Source organism: Marmota monax, unplaced genomic scaffold, assembly GCF_021218885.2.
Source record: "Marmota monax isolate L192 unplaced genomic scaffold, Marmota_monax_Labrador192_F-V1.1 WCK01_AAM20220418_F8-fsc00023, whole genome shotgun sequence".
In the NCBI taxonomy this organism is placed as follows: domain Eukaryota; kingdom Metazoa; phylum Chordata; class Mammalia; order Rodentia; family Sciuridae; genus Marmota; species Marmota monax.
In genome coordinates, this window is record NW_026692907.1 from 5,052,202 (window position 1) to 5,069,450 (window position 17,249).

General features: G+C 43.9%; 1 protein-coding gene across 1 annotated transcript in view; it reads right to left on the reverse strand.

Annotated features, from left to right (window-relative positions):
- The window catches only part of Plpp3 (phospholipid phosphatase 3), an 82,516-nt gene that overhangs the window by 39,164 nt on the left and 26,103 nt on the right, over positions 1-17,249 (reverse strand). The window contains exon 2 of the mRNA XM_046450922.2: positions 2,646-2,803. Coding sequence (XP_046306878.1) covers positions 2,646-2,803 — 158 coding nt within the window. The remainder of the gene's footprint in view (positions 1-2,645; positions 2,804-17,249) is intronic.

A 17,249-nucleotide genomic window follows, 5' to 3' on the forward strand; every position in this document is an offset into this window, starting at 1 on the left:
ATTTATTTATTTATCTATTTTCTTAATATTTATATTTTAGTTTTCGGTGGGCACAACATCTTTATTTTTATTTGTATGTGGTGCTGAGGATCGAACCCAGTGCCCCGCGCATGCCAGGTGAGCGCGCTACCGTTTGAACCACATCCCCAGCCTCAGACAGCATTTTAATTAAAACATCAACATGACATGAGGGAAGAGGACAGGTACAGCTGAGCTCTGAAAAGCAGATTTTTTTTTTTCTTAGACCTACTGGCGTCGCTGGAGGAGGTGGAGACTGGCCTTGACAAGCCTCAGGTGAGGAGCTGTTGACTGGGACCTTTGCTTGGGGATTAAGGAAAGATGGGAAGAGAGACGTGGCCCTCAAAGGAGCTCCTTTAACATTTCCTTTGCCCATGCTGGGGTCAGGTGAGAACCCAGAACCACACCTCCCCACACACATTCCAGGTAGCACGTGGCTACCTGTGTGTCTCCAGGCATTATTGCATGAATTCTTTCAGCAACCCAGTTCCCCTCGGGACTACCAACACCACTCCCACTTCACAGATGAGAAAACTGAGGGTCAGGGGCACCAATGAGTCACCTAATTCGGATTAAGAAAGCCTCCTAATTTACCTCTCCACTGCGATGTGCCTGGAAGCAGACCACTAGGCAAGATTGGAACACGACCAGGTAGAGATAGGAAGACATGTGACAGAGCCATCCTGGTGCTGCTCTTACCTCAGGACACTCCTGGAGTCTAACGTGCTCCTTTGAAGCATTCAATTAACTGATCCTCCAGCTGTCAAAAGCACCTGTTCAAACTGATCCCAAGATACTGTGCAATTATTTGCCTTCCACCACAAACACCTTTTTCGGGAACAGCCATTCTTCCTAAAGAGCCCAACTCCATAGCCACCAATTTGGAACAAATGGTAAAATCAAACCTTTCGTTTTTCAGCTTTTGAACACAACAAAGATCCTTAGTCCACCTTTGAGAAACTACTACAGTTGCCAAATGGACTGTTTTTCTTTTTAAAGGTTGGAAAGAATTCTACTAGGCCCCTTCCCCCTCCCCAAATTCAAACTGCTGGTTGTGCGCCTGGTTTACGATGTTATTAAAAAACAAAGAGGGGTCTCAAAAGTTTACAACCAACCCCCAGAGTGGGCAAGTCCGGAGAAAAACTTCATGCAATGTGGTTCCTGTAATATCAGCAGAGTACATCTGATCTAGAGTAGGCAAGATAAGCCAACCGCCTATCCCCTGGAGCAGCTCATTAGGGTTGGGCAGCCATCTTGAATGTAAGTCTTCATGATGGAAAGAGGCTTTGAAATAAGCCAAGCGTAGGCTTGAACCAGATTTTTTTCTGACTACAGACTTTAAGCCATAGAATCCCTCTAAGCTTTGGATTTTCCATCTCCATAATGAGGACAAGAGCCTTTATTTCACATTTAGTGTTCTAAATATTATCTCTCTTCATGCTTAGCTTTCTAATACAGGCCAAAGTTGAGTTACCACACTATGCTCAACAGTAACGTGATTCGAAAGATCTGCAAAAGGGATTTATAAACCTGATGGATGTGTCACTTATCCCTTTCACCCACATGGCCAGGGCTCAAGGGCAGAAAACAAGCTTAGGAAATTCTGGAAGCTGTGACAATGTAGGACTTGCAAATCACAAGACTGGATTTCAATTATCCTCCTCCTTTTCTGCCTTAAATGGACACACTAAAATAGGGTGGTGACCTTCCAAGTAGGGCCCATGTGGGCCATACCCCTATTCTCGTGGGGTCACCATGGCTCAAAATAACTCTGCATCTTGTCAAAGTCCACGGCTCATTTCTGTAACGTCCTCAATGAGGACTGCACCCTTTATTGGAGGCCCTGGACCTGTAAGCCTGGACTTTACACCTGCACGCAAGTAACCTGCTCAGCAATTAAGAGTTTGTAAAGTGTTTCAATTTTCATAATCCCTTTTATACCTTACTGCAGCACCATGATGCAAGATGGTCACTGCTGGTTTTAGAGGTCTATGACTTGTTATCGGGGGACCAGGTTTAGAAGCTATTTGTCTGGGCTCCAAATCCTATTACATTGGTGCCACAGCCACTGGCAGGAAAACTAAACACTATGCCAGAGCACACCAGTGGCATAGTCACTGAAGCTAAGTGCAGAAAAAGCATGGAAAGAACACAGAAAACATCCGAGAGAGCTGGTAAGGTACTTCCCGCACAGTGGCCCAGAGCTCAGATCTGTGTAAGAGATAACTAGGTTCAAATCTCAACTCTACAACTTATTAACCAAGTGATCTTGAGCAAATTAGTCTTACTCAGTGGACCTTAGTTTCTTAATTTGCAGAAGAAAAATAAGAATAATATTTAGACTCCACTGGATTGTTGAGGATAATGTGTGAAAAATATTTTAAAAGGGTGCATAGTGTGTATTGCACAGTAAATGTGGGCTTTTAGTAATAATATCAATGGCAGACAATAAATAGCATTCAGTAAAATTCTACTTGGGAGAATTCTCCATTGGTTTTGTTGGCTTGTACTTGGAGGAAGTCTCCCTTGGCTTGGTATACACATCTCTGTTGGCGCAGACGTCCTATAATACCATAACACAGGAAAGTGTCAAGACAAGGTGGACCTGGTGGAGACCCGACACTTACCGCAAGGATGGCAATGACAATCCCCACTGCACAGAGCACGGCGTCATTTATCGTCTCTCCGGTTTTCAGTGGGTACTTGATGCTCTCATCACTGCAATAAAACCCTCGGTGGTAAGGCTGGATGGTGCTTGTCTCGATGATGATGAAGGGCAGTCCCGCTGCAACCACGCACATACAGGGAAAAACAAGAACAGGAAAGGGGGAAAAAAAAGAATCAGTGCAAGGTAGCAAAGAGGAACAAGGACAGCAGAAATCTCTCCAAATGACACTGATAGCAATGTTAAATTCCTTTCCTTTGTAGCAATCCATGGGCTATAAGAAGATTCCATGATAGGGATCATCCTCTTTTCTTACCCCCCAAACTCAGAGGAGGGTATTGGAAGAACCAGGGCAGGTTCTTCCACAACCCTGCTCCACAACACCCTGCTAACAGTTAAAGGTCAATTAATTATTAAGGATTAATTAATGGTCCTCATAAAGTAAGAGGACTAGGAGTTTTACTGAACCTCTGGACTAAAAAGTCCACAAAATTGTCTTGGTGATAATGACCAGCATTAATTATTAAGGATCAATGATTACCTTTTTTTTTTTTTTTTGTAATGCTGGGGATCGAACCCAGGGCCTTGTGTATGCGAGGCAAGCACACTACCAACTGAACTATATTCCCAGCCTAAGGATCAATAATTACTAATACAGTCAAACCTTGTGATGCCCACTATGCCTCCAAAGGCATCATTTCTTTGCTCTTACCCACTTCCCCTTGGGCAGCTCACCCTAAGGCTAATTGCCTTGCAATCAGATAACCTAGATGTGAATCTCAAATCCACCACTTCCTTGTGGTGGGTGCAACCTCTAGCCCTCACTCCATCTCCATGAGCCTCAGTTTCCTCACAGTTATTAAATGAGGTGTGACAATGATTAAATGAGATCACACACATAAAAGCTCTAGCACAGTGTCGGGTACAGGGTAGCTGCTCAATGAATGCTATTTTCAAGTCTTTTCTTTCAATGCTCAGAGTCATTGACAAGACAGCAGAGTCTAGCTCAGCCTCATCGTCTGCAGTCCTGGAGAGGAGCCCAAGGGCACTGGAAAATCAGGTGGCTCTTGCAGCTGCTGCTGGTAATCAGTGGCCAGCTCAGATGCCATTCTCTCCAAGGTCATGGCCAATGGATTCTAATATCGGCCCAGAAAAGTCCCTCAAAACCCTGAAGCAAAAGGTACATGCCCATAATAACTCTGAGGTCACTAATGCAGTCTCCAAATTGGTTTCCTGGCTCCTAATGTCTCCTACATATCCACTAGTTTACTTCCTGAAGGGCTCTGACCACGAGTATCTTCAAGGGCTCCTCATTGCCCAGGGTGAGATAAATTCCCTAAGCCTGACCTCAGGAGTTGCCCATGACCTGAACCTCCTCTCCAGCTTCGTAGTTTCCTCTCCCCTCCTTTCCTCTCCTCTTCCACCCACTTCACACACACACACACACACACACACACACCCCTCAGAGAACACCCAGTGACCGTCTTGGTTCTTGCTGTTCTCTACACTGAAATATTTCTTGCTCTCCTACTGCCCAAGTTCAACATCAGGTTCCAACGCCACCTCACAAAGTAAGAGGACTAGGGGTTTTACTGAACCTCAGGACTAAAAAGACCACAAAAACTATCTTGGTGATAACAACCATCATTGACTGATCACCAATAGTGTGTTAGACACTTTATAAGTGTTTTCACATTGACTCTTTCAATAACCCTGAAAGGTCATTTTAAAGCACCATTTAAGCACTAGTCTCTCCCATCTCTAGGTGAAAAGAACAGAGACTCAGAATGGTTAGCTCATTTAGGGTTCCTCAGTCCACCTTACTAAATGCCTAAATCCCTAATTTAACTTTGCAAATTGGTTTCATCCAAATGTGAAATTCATTAGCTGAAAAAAAAAATCTCGAGATAAGCACTTACTTAAAAGAACTAAATTCATGTCACGTTGCTAAAGCCCCTGACCGCCTCCAAAAAAAAAAAAAGTATCATGAACTCCACAATTTTTCAATTACTTTGGTCCAGACCAGCAGTGATAAAAATGCTCACTTTCTTAAAAGTGTATTTATGTATCACCATGCATACGCACATGGATTTATTTGGTTTTATTCTTTGAATTTATTTGAATTCTACGGATATTTATTTTGTGACCCCTAACTGCTTCCTGCTAGAACAACAATTTACTTTATCAAATTCATACTGGTGCTTTGAAAAGAAAGAACAGCGACACACCACAGTATTGTGCCTGACCTTCTCAAAGTAAACACGGAGGGGCCCTGAAAGGCAATAACCATTAGCTCTTGGAACTCTGTGCCGCAGAGCAGAGGAGGGGGGCGGCAAAGGAGGAATGCTCTGGCTCAAAAGTGACAGGAGTCAGCGGACCATTTTGGGTCCAGGGGGGGCCTGGGGAGAGATAACATATGGGCCCAAACCCCATCTTCAATCCACAGCCCAAACATTTTGAAATGTGACCCAACTGGCTATGAAAAGTAGCTGAGAAGCCAGCCGTATGATATTAATAGTCTACTTTTAAAGTTCCACACATCATGATAAAAAAAAAAAAAAAGCTTAGCTTCGAGTCCGAGCCGGCTGCAGCCTCCATGGTGCCTGGGAGCCAAAGCGTTGCTAATAAACTCAGGGAGGGAATAGACTCTGAGTTTCTTACCCTTGTGTTATGCTCTAGGCCTCCAGCTTCTATTTTTAATAGTGTTCACATGATAGGCCTGTAAAACATATGTTTCTAAGGACAATAAAACACGTGTAAGGAGCTTTGGAGTTGACAGAACTCAGTTAATGGTCTCAGTTCTGTTCCCTATTACTTGAGCAAGTGATTTCCCACCTCCAAGTCTCCCCTTCCCACGTGCTCCATGGGAAGAATGAAATCCAACTTTAGGACTATTGAGATGATAAGCTGATGGGTTCATTTATTCATGGATCTACTTACTCAACACATATTCATTGACCCTTAACTGTGTGTATTAAGTTATGGAATACAAACATGACCCAGACCCTGGCCTCAGGGAGCTTACAGTCCAGGCTGGAAGACATCATCAAAACCAGTCAGGAAATTTTAGGTGGAAGAAATTCAAGGGAATGACACTGGGTCATGTCAATACCGAGTCTGAGACCTAACAAAGACAGTGAATAAATGTTAAAAAAGGAGAAGAGAAAAAAGTCCCGCAGAGATGGCTAGAAAAAAAAAATCTGTCCTCTCAGTTCCTTTGCCTTCTCTTTGGAACAATCCAAATCCTTTTCTTTCTTTGCCTATGGCTGGGGAGAGGTTCCGGTTCTGATTATGTGGATGATGACCACAAACGGAGAAGAAGCTGGATCTGAACATATTCTGCCTATTTGCTTGAAAGGCATGGAGATAACATTTAGAAAACCCAAAGGCTTTTTCGGCCTCCCCTCCAAACTTGCAGTATTACAGGGGGTGTGGGGAGTGATGCCAGTCAAATCTTGACTTCCCTCCAGAAAGCGGTAACCTCAGATTGCCTTCAGTTGACAGGCCATGCATAAACAGTCCCCAACTGGGCAGTCCTCAAGAGACACAAGCCCATGCTTTGCTTTGAGGACACAGAAAAACAAGTTGTCCTTTTCCAAAGCAGAGTCTCCATTTCCGACACGGGTACCATCTTTATTATCCATCACCACAGTCGTTTGCCATTTTGCCTAAAGAAAATCTCCAGTGCTGGACTGGGGATGCTGAAGGTGACTTGTCACAGCAGCTACTCTGGAGAAGTGGTGGTGGTGTGACAAAGTCACAGAATAAGTGCACTCAAATCTCTCCAGTATGAGGAAAGACCACTGTGTAGACTGCAGCAAGGGCACTAAGTCCAGTCTACCAGGATCAGCAAAGGTGTCCCACAAGGGATGGGAGGCTTGAGTTGACCCTGACGTGAATCAGAGAGGTTTCTGGGAGCTATGGACTAAGAATGCTCAAAAAAATCCATGCAGTTTAAGGATTCCAATACTGGCAACCACAAAACGGATGGTTTTTATAATACAAGTTTAGACTCTGCTCCAGGGGTGGAGGAGAAATACAAATAGAAAACGAAGGAAAGCCGGGGAAGAAGAGCACCAAGACTCCCAACAGCCAGCACTTACCTGACAACTATTCTCTGCCTACACAGTGTTGAGGGTCCCCACATAAACCACTGCAAGTCGGACAAACCTGGCTATGCCTATGTCCTAGGCACTGGCTGAGCTACCAAGATGAAAAGATGCCAAGTCCCCTTCCAGTGGCCCAAAGGATAATAGGAGAAACTGTCATAAAAACTAATACATTAAGCTACCCTAAGGTTCAAAAAGAGATTAAAGTGACTTTTCAGAGTAAGCGATGGAGCTGGATGAGGTTCAAATGATCCGACTCTAAATGTCGAATACTTTCTAAAGTGAGTCACTAAAACTAGAGAGCAGGAGGCACCTGAGTGTTCATAAATTAACTGAAGCTCAGTTAACTCTCATGGCCTGTGAAGGAAAAAAAGAAAAAGAAAATGTTTTGGAACCATCAAGGCAATAACACGTGCTGACGTTCACTGCCATGCACCACACACATGCTGATTAGACACACACACATCTAATCCAGTCAAAACTCTGAAGCCAATATCCTGGACTTTAGATTTATTGATAATAAACTGTGCATTACGAGCTTTTTGCAGAGCAGGGCCAGAGAGAGAGAGAGAGACAGAGAGAGAGAGAGAGAGAGAGAGAGAGAGAGAGAGAGAGAGAGAGAATAATAATATGGTGATCCTAAAACCAGACTCAAGCATTTTCTTCTTCTTTTAATCAAGGTCAATTAACTTCCTATACCTCCAGGGACTTCTTGGGATGTGTAGGCTGCAGAGGAGGCGAAATACGAACTCACTGACAAACACTTAATGGGCAGAAAATCAAAGCAGGAAGAAAGGCCCCTGTGTTGGGTTCAGGCCTTTGAAACTTCTCTGGCTTTGAAAAACTAACACTTGGGCAGGTTGGGTGGTTTGGGGGTGGGGTGTAAGAAAACACAGGCTAAGTTTTCGTGGCCCACCCATTGATAAAGTCATGTGGGAAGTGTTACCAGAGTGACCCAGCCCCGAGCCCTACTCCCTGCAGCCACAGCTTCACATTTGCACAAAATTAAACACAGCCTCCTTCTCTCAAGGTGCTGTTTAGAAAGCCCTCGGTGAGGTCGAAAAGAGAGGGGAGAATGGGAGAGAATGAAGAGAAATGATTCCAGTCTTTGCACGACCAAAGTCAGAAAGCGACAGAGAGGGGGCTTCCCATCCTTCCTGTGTACCCAGTCTTTCAAGTGCCTTTTCTGAGAGTTCTCCAATTTTCCACTTAAACCAATCTGTAGGTACCTTAAAATGAGCAAAGTCTAGGATCTGCAAGAGCAATAATTAAACTAACATCTGCAGAAAGCCTACGTACCTACCCACAAAATAATACAGGATACAGAGTACATGTGCAGGCATCTGGTACAGCATAATTGCTCAAATTAGGCCGCTAGTCGGACTCCGTGACTGGAACTTTACATGTTTTACCTACAGCGCAGAGTAATGAGAAGGTGCAGTTCCACCCATTTAGCAAATGGGAAAACCGAGAATCAGAAAGATCAAGCAGGTCAACTAAAATGCAGAGCAAGCAAACAGCACCAATTAAGGTCAAAATCAGAAATACAGACAGAAGACACTGGAGTTCTACTTTCAAGTCTAGTTAGGAATTGATTTATTTAATTTCTATAATAGCTACAAGAAGTTGTAGACCGTTGTTTTCATTTGTACCCAACAGAATACTGAAGGCAGCAACTTTATAAATTTCTCCAAAGTCCCCAAATGGGTAATTGGGTCACTGGGATTTGAACCCAGGTCTGCCTCTCTTTTGGTGCATGTTTTCTTCCTCCCTGACCTGACCTTCCCCTTTCCTTGTTCAAATATGACCAATTGCCTTTTTTTTTTAATCACTTAAGGTCAGAATGGTCAACCCAGCTACGACTTAGAGGTTCAAAATACAAATATTTATGTTGCTTGTAAGTGACAGCGCTTCTATTTAAAGTAATTAATTGCTACTGGTCTCAGAAGAGTGCAAACTTTCTTTGGTTTACAATATTTGTCCAGATTTTTAGACTGGACACAATCCAGAGCAGCCAAGATGAAGTTTCCTATGAAGGCATTTCTTCACCTTTGAAACAGACTGCCATGAAAAACACTTGCTGCTGGCTGGTGTGAACAGGAATATTCTGGGGCTAGAGATTTTCCTTGACAAATGCTCATTCTTCAGTGCTAGAAAGTCCAGGCCCTTTCTCACAAAAAGAAGACTGTCGAAACCAACAGCAGTTACATGGTACAAAGGAAGGAACTGCCAGCAGATCCAAGCTAACCTGGTGCTTAGGTTTCCTGACTCCTTTAGTTCAATTCGGTGAGCAAACGTGGACAATCTACAAAAGGTGGGCGCTGCATTAGGTGCTGGGGACAAAGAGGACCAAGACCCCACACTACTTTTGCGTCTCCCACCTTCAGGAAGCCTCAGGTTCCGTGACAAAGAGAAACTTGCCTTTAGTCTTCTCATGGTTGTGAAGAACTTTTTTTTTTTTTATTTGAAAGTGATTTCAATGAAAACATTTTATGCTTTAAAATAATATCAGTTTTCTTGAAATCTCTAGCTTTGGCTGTTTGGACCTTTTCAGTTAAGATTTTTAAAAGGATTATCACATATACCTGGAAATAGAATGAACTGATCAGCAACTGACCTAGTCCATGCCTCTCATTGAGAGAGCCCCAGACCTCTTTGTCTCCATTAAAGATGTCACAAATAAAATATTTTATTTCTAGTAATATGCAACTACCACGGCAACAGGATTGGTAACACCTCCACTCTAGTAAAGCTGAGTCTCTTCCCGAGATTTCCTTCTTCTTTTTCAAGGCTGGGCATGAATTTGCATTCATTGAGCATCTACTATGTGCTAGGACCTTTGGCTATATTAGCTGATTTAACTCTTAATACAATACAATCTTCTAACTTAATTGCTAGAACACATCCGAGAACAAAGAGTCAGAGAAGTTGCAATTTCTGTGTTCACTCTGCTGAAAAGAGGAACAGTTAGGATATGTAATAGAACCATCTGACTCTAAAGTTCATTCAGAGATGGGGACAAACAGTTAGCCTTTCTTGCTGAGTACACACGAGCAATGCCTGCGCAGGCTTTACCAATCTAAAAAGTCAACTACAGAGCTCTTCCAAGTGCATTTAACCTTGAACAAATAATACACTTCCTCCTCGGATGTTGAGATGGAGTTCTACAGGCCCACTTGCTCTCACTGCCTTGGTCTCCCTTAGGAACCAAGGTTATTTGTTCATAGCATGGCTACCCAGAACCAGGACACTGCAAGAATCACATGTGTGCACAGCATGTCCTAGCTCCCACACAAACAATCACATTCAGTCTTCCTAACAACTCTGCACTGTTCCCAACATTTGTATTAAAGTACCGCTGGTAAACTCCTACTTATCTTTTAAGACCTTAAGTATCTCTTTGATAGAGGATCCACTTAGCCACGTGACCCACTCCGGCAGGGTTAGTTGCTCATTTTTTTCCTGGTTTAACCATGAACTTTGGAATCAGGCAAATGGGATTTCATACCCGATTTCTCTCCCCTGTCATGTTTGCTGTATGACTTTGGGCAGGTTGCTTTACCGCTCTGAACTTCATTTTTATTATCACCCAACAGGACTTTCTATAATAGTTCTCAGGATACACAGCTGATCGTGAAGACTGAGATAGTTTATAAAATATCCAGTAAATATTAGTAAATGTGTTAGTTTTTGCAACTAGACATGACAAAACCACTGAGAGGTTTAAGCTGGGTCAGGAGGTGAGCAGAGTTTTGTCCAAAGTTCATTCAAGCAGCCATAGAGCCACTGGCTACTTCCCAAGTGCAATCTGATCCCAAGGGGAAAACATGATCATAAAATCCTGTAATTCTGGGGACTTCTTAGGATTGGGTAAACAGATGGGCCTTTGACAGTGGTTAGCAGGATCCGCCCTCTGATCCAGGGAAGCAGCATCCTAACGGGAATCAGGCCACGTATTGTCAAAAAATGACGAGGCTTTAAGAGAGGCCATAATAAAAGTGAAGAAACAACATTTTTTTTTATTTCTCCAACAAGTAAATATGCATCCGTCAGCACCTCCCACCCAAGCCATGCTACCCAGGTGTACACAAAGCCACCCGGTCACATGACAGGAGAACAAACAGCCCATGGACTGGCAGGACATCAGACACCTGCAAAGGCCAGAGCTCAAGACAGTCCAAAGGCCAGACTGGAGCCAGATGTGGTGCCAAAAATGAAGCGCTGATATCTTATTGGAAGAAACAAAACCATGCGAGTAGGCAGCCCAGGTGTCAGGGCACTCCAAGGTACCTATCAACTACGTGCTCAAGCTTGGGGTCAAGGTCACAAACAGGCATCCCACAGCCAAATCTGGCCTACAGAGATGTTCTGCTTGGCCCATCCAAGGGCCAAGATGTCTAAATGTCTAAACTTTTTAAATTAGTAATTAACACTTAATAGCAGCAGCCTCACAGACTATCCAGCTTTTTCTTTTTTTTTTTTTAATATTTTTTAGTTGTTGATGGACCTTTATTTTATTTATTTATATGTGGTGCTGAGAATCGAACCCAGTGCCTCACATATGCTAGGCAAGTGCTCTACCACTGAGCCACAACCCCAGCCCCTATATCGAGGCTTCTTAACCAGCTCTAGTGACTGTAGTGATGTGGGCAGTGGTAACCGGGGCCATTCCTTCAAATGAAGCACATGCCCCCAAAAGGCCACTAGTCTCCAGAGTCTCCCTGACACTAAGACTGTGTTTTGCTGGCCTTTCCCATGGAGCCTAAACTGTCAATTTTCTCCCACCCTGTCACATTGGTCATTTAAGGACCTGGCTCTATAGACATTTGACTTTTTGATCCCTGCACTAGAAAATACAGGAGTATTTTGATGAACTATACAAATAATTATCTCTTTTGGTGGGGGTGGGTACTGGGGATTGAACTTAGGGACACTCAACCACTGAGCCACATCCCCAGCCCTATTTTGTATTTTATTTAAAGACACAGTCTTGCTGAGTTGCTTAGTGTCTCACTTTTGCTGAGGCTGGCTTTGAACTCATGATCCTCCTGCCTTAGCCTCAGGAGCCACGGGGATTACGGGCTTGCGGCACCACACCCGGCACAAATAACTGTAACTCTTGATGCAACACTATCTTCCATAGTGAATAATGGTCACATTAGACGTGTGAGTGTGTGCACAGGCATGTGTGTGCAATGTGTTTATGTCTTGATGGTAACTCAAGACTGAGCCCCTTAACTATGTTTTCAATTCTAAATCCAAGAATTAAGTCTAGTCACCAGTGGGAGGCAGTTAAATTTTTACATTTTAGATATGGGGAAACTGAGGCTAAATGAATTGCCAAGGGTCCCACAGTTAGTAAAATGAACAAGGATCTAAAGTTAAGTCTTACAGAAACTATAAAACCCTTAGAACATGTACTACATGCGCCTGGTGGTGGGGCCAGCAGAACACCTGCTTTACTGGCCAGGAAAGCACTGTGCATCCTCATACATTGCATGGCTCTGCTTCAGAAAACATGAGCAGACCCAACTTATAGCTCTCTATGTAACACTAAGTGGTGTTAGCACAGAGCTCTATTTTTAAAGGCACTAGTTATCTAAAATAATAAAAACCAGCCTCCAGAGAGAAGATCATTAATCCTAGAGAATAAAAGCCAGGTGAGAAGGGATGAAAGTCCATAAGATGTCTGTTGGCATTACAAATCTTACTCTAAATAGTTAGGCATATATATAACAGGAATACGATGATAAAATTTTGGAAGCACAAGAGATCTTAGAGGTCATTACTCCATTTACTAGATGGGAAGACAGAGACCCACCACCCAAGCACTGTAAGTGTTCCTTTTCTATAAATCTCTGAAAGTTCTCTTCAGAAAAGAACTCGTGTTATTCACAACTGGATCCTCAGCAGAGAGAGTAATTTCTAGCACTTAGTAGGTGCTCAACCAACGTGTTGAATAAATGTTTAGGAAACAACTCAAAATTCAGAAAATGTGGCTCCCCATAAAATACGTTCTGTGATCTGTGGATCATTTCTTTCCTGTTCTGAATTTTAATCTGATATCGCTCACATCTCAAATGTTCAATCCCTGCAAACAACACACTACACGCTAATCAGGGATTAGTGGTGAGGAACCTAACCAGGTTCAGGTTTCAGATTGGATGACCTTTGAAACTCTTCAGCTTCAGCTTCCAAGTCCCTTTTACACCGTAAAACTATGGCAAAGGCTTTGTAGCCTCTGAGAGGCAAACTGAAGATCTGACTCAGCTGCCCCGAGGGCTGAGGGATCCATTTCTGCACACCCCAAACCCATTTGCTAAGACTCTCTTAGGACTCACCACCCTGGAAGAAAGCTCCAAGTAAGAGGAAGATCACAGATGTTGAGAAAGTAATTTAGACCTGCTTTTGCAAACCAGTTTTGCCACTTGTAATCTCTGTGATCTTTGGCAAGTTGCTTAACCTCTCTGAGCCTCAACTGTAAAAAGAATGCCAATACCCACTCCGAAGAACCATGAGGTGAAATACCTTATGGTAGGTATTTAACAAAGGTTAGTTCTCTTCCCTCCCAGTCCTGAAAATCTACTATCCCTCTGTTTACGAGATGTCAATCAACTGGCTTAACTGGTTTCCTCAGTAAGGTGGCCGGACTAACCTGGACAGGGACTGTCACTTGCATTGAGCAAGACTGGAGCCATTCCAGGGTGCTGCGGAGAAGACAACCCTCACCCAGGAGCACACTCCCATTCCCAGCCCTGTCAATGTTCCTTTTGTGAAATACAGTAAACCTTCTTCGAATCTGACAGCAGCCACCTGCACAAATAATTCGGGGATGTAATTTTGTAACTGAATACAGCCTGAAAGCTGAAAAGTTTGAAGTCCAAAATAATCCCTTTGACCTTCTGCCTAAATGCTCACTAATTACTTTTTAATTTGCAGTTGATTTCCTCTCTATGTGCTGTCCTGAAAGGTTAAATTTTCATTTTAGAAGTATCCAGGGAGTGCATGGCATTACAAGACACCTGATTAAAGTACAACTCAAACTTCTTTCCCAGACAGCTAAATCTTGGTCCGTGCCTCACTGAGTTTTCCAAATGGCACTGGGTGAGCAAGAAAGGAGGGGAGAGCAAAAGAGTTGCTTTGAAGGAGAAAAACTCCTCACTGAGAAAATTATGGGTACAGACATTAATAAGATTCAGCCCTGCTCTCTAAAAATGCATACTCTGGGGACGGAGACCCATAAGCAAGGAGAGAGGAACTTCTACAGTGGCATTACTCAAATGGCAGCATGAGGACACCCATCAGAAAATGACCAGCAGCCCAATAAATATATTTTAAAAATCTCTTGCTGTCATTAGAGATACCAACAATGTACTCAGGGTGCACCCACACATCCTTTTTTTTTTTTTGAGATACTGGGAATCGAACCCAGGGCCTTGTACACTCTAGGCAAGTGAGTTACACCCCAATCTTTTTTATTTTATTTTGAGACAGAGTCTTCCTAAGTCACCCAGACTAGCCTTGAACTTGGGATCCTCCCCGTTCAGCCTCCAGAGTAGCTTGAAGCATAAAAAAATGCCACCACATTCAGCTTCAAAGCTATATAAAGTGAAGAAAGAAAAATTCAGATTCAGAAAGGTGTTCTTCACAAGAAGTTAACAAACTGCTATTCCATTCTCATCGCCCCCACCCAACTTTTCTCCCTGAAGCGGGGAGTGGGGGGGAGGAATTTGAGGGAGCTCATCTAGTTCCTAAAACATAAACATCTGAAACATCTAAAAAAATGCACAGTAATTTTATTTTTAAAAAAAGCAGTTTAAAATGTTCTTAAATCCAGAAGAATTTTCTTAGTTTCTATTTTAATCACCACCAGGATTACAGTAAAATGAAATAAGTTGAAGCCAAGTAGATGTGCTGCAGTCATTCTAAGTTGTGTCTAGTCTAGAAAATTAGTCAGCCTTTCAACCTCTGAGTATACGGGGTCTTTAGGGGTCTGAGCAAGGAGTCAGCTCAATCAATATTCTAGAGGGTAAAAAAAATCACCAAACACCAGTTTTTGGTTGAGTAGAAGAAATATCTTGACATCCATAAGATTACACAGTAAGTCTGAAAATAGGAGTGAAGTTTTTGTTGCCAATGTATCTTAAGAAGTAGGCACCAGGTACCCTGGTACACGCCTGTTATCTTATCTATTCAGGAAGCTGAGGCAGGAGGATTCCAAGATTAAGGCCAGCCTGAGCAATTTATCGAGACACTATCTCAAAATAAAATAGGGCTAGGGATGTGGCTCAATGGTAGGGCATCCTTGGGTTCAATCCCCAGGACTGAAAAATAAATAAATAGTCATCAACAATAATTGATAAAAAAAAAAAAATAACTGTGTTTCTCAGTCTTCGTTCTCCTGAGAACCAACCGCGTGATCACAGGACTGTTTTCACTTCTGCTGTCTCGGGTTCCTTTTCTTCATGTGTAAAATGAAAGGGGTACCCGGTCTCACCAGGTGTCTCATGGGCTTTTCTATTTTAGGGGTTTTCATCTTAATTCGAGGTGTGGGGTTCCCAGGGCATTTCTATGAAGCAGGAGGACTTCACCACCCACCCTGATCCCAGCTGAGGTAACAGAACACACAGTTTTCTTTTCCATTTGCGAACACAGATGCCAAGCAGAGACCTCCAGAGTTCAAAGATGTTCATTCCTAAAGAACAGCTCCAGAAAACACCCTGTCTTCAGACTTTCAGATAAAATTTAAATAAATCTGCAGCACTGGGCTCTGTCAAAGTAGGAGGCATCATTAAAAAAAAAAATGGGGAGGGGGATCAGAGGGAGCCCCTGCTACAACTGTGACACTGTTCCACCTGGTATGTAGGTGGTGTCCCTTTATCTCTCCCAATAATCCTTCTCAGGTGATTAGGAGGAGCTTGATTTCACAAGAGCCCAAACAGGGTCAGAGGCAAAGGTCCCAGAGCAGCGGTGCAGGTGGCGGCAGGGTCCAGCCAATCTTCCACAGAAGTGGGCACCTCCACATTTTTCATCGTTAAGAGGCTCTGACTGGAACTGGGAGGGGTGCTTCTCAGCAACGGGCAGCCCTCTTCCTGCAGATAGAAATCCAGATGCTCTGGGGCTACTCTTAGCTGCTCTGACGCGTGGCCCCTCCCCCACCACGATGGGGACAACAAAATGTAGGCATTAGGATGCACCAGGGAGAGCTGGTGCAGTCCATAACTCCTAGGTGGCTTGCTATAGGGACCCCATTGTTCCAAAGCTGGGTTCTCATGCCAGAGCTCCCCAGGAAGCCACTGTACTGTGATCATTTTTCAGCTGTTGAGAGAAAAGGTAGTTCCTAGGACATTCTCCAATGGTTCTGGAAGCCAGGTCCTTAATCTTTGCAAAGCAGCAAGAGGCCATCTTCCCCCAGAGGGACAGAATATCTAGAGCCCTTCTTCCAAATCAAAAACATAAAATCTCCCTAACTCCCCCCTTTACCACCTCTCAAACTATGTGAATCAGGCAGAGTGGTGGGGAGAGGATTGCGAGGCCCTGGGGCCGGGGGGATGTTGAAGCCTTCACTATCCCTCCTTCCCCTGGTGACCCTGCCCACCTGACCCCTCTATTGCAGCCAATTACAAAGCTCCCACTGTTCCCTCTGCCCATCCTCCTCCTCCCACCCCACCCCCATACATACACTTTTTTAAAGGGCAAAATGCCAAATAACATTATTCCCCTTCACCATGGCATTGCCATGAGAGCTGCCTGGTATGTTTGCTTGAGAAATGCAAGGTTTTCATGGAAATCTCAGCCTCCACTACAGCTCCCCTTTTGTTGGAAGTGGACTTGAAATGAAATGGAAGGATTCCCAAGTGGAACCTAACTGGAAGGACAACAGGGAAGAGACCGCTCGAAGGCTGAAGAAGAGTTGATGTGCCTTTGGGAGCCAAAAGGCCTTGGGATCACTTGCAAATCAACATCCCCCAACTCCTCTCTGTCCCTCTGCGTGATATTCTACTCAGTCCTGGACAGCCCCACCTTGGAAATAGGGGCTCTGCTATCTAACAAGGTGAGGAAATGGGAATGCATAGAACACAGCTTATCCCAGATGCAAACAGTGCAAGATGGGAATCACACAAAGTGGTGTCACGGCCTGTATTCTTCCACTGAGCTCCAAGAAAGAAAATCAAGGATGGTTTCCTGGGTTTGATTTGGTTTTGTGGCAGTGTGGAATTAGCAGACACGTCCCTCCCACCTCTGCCCAAGCCATGGCAGTGCGACTCTCGACTAGTGAATTCTCTGGACCTCAGTTTCCTTGTCTGCAAAACAGATCCTGCAGTCTTGTAAGGCTGCCCTGAAGATTCCCTGACGCAGTGTGTCCAACAGCCTGCCACACACACAGCAGGTACGTGCTACTGTTGCTTCCTTCTCCCCCCAAAAGCACAAAGGGGCAGGGGGTGATTCCTAGGAAT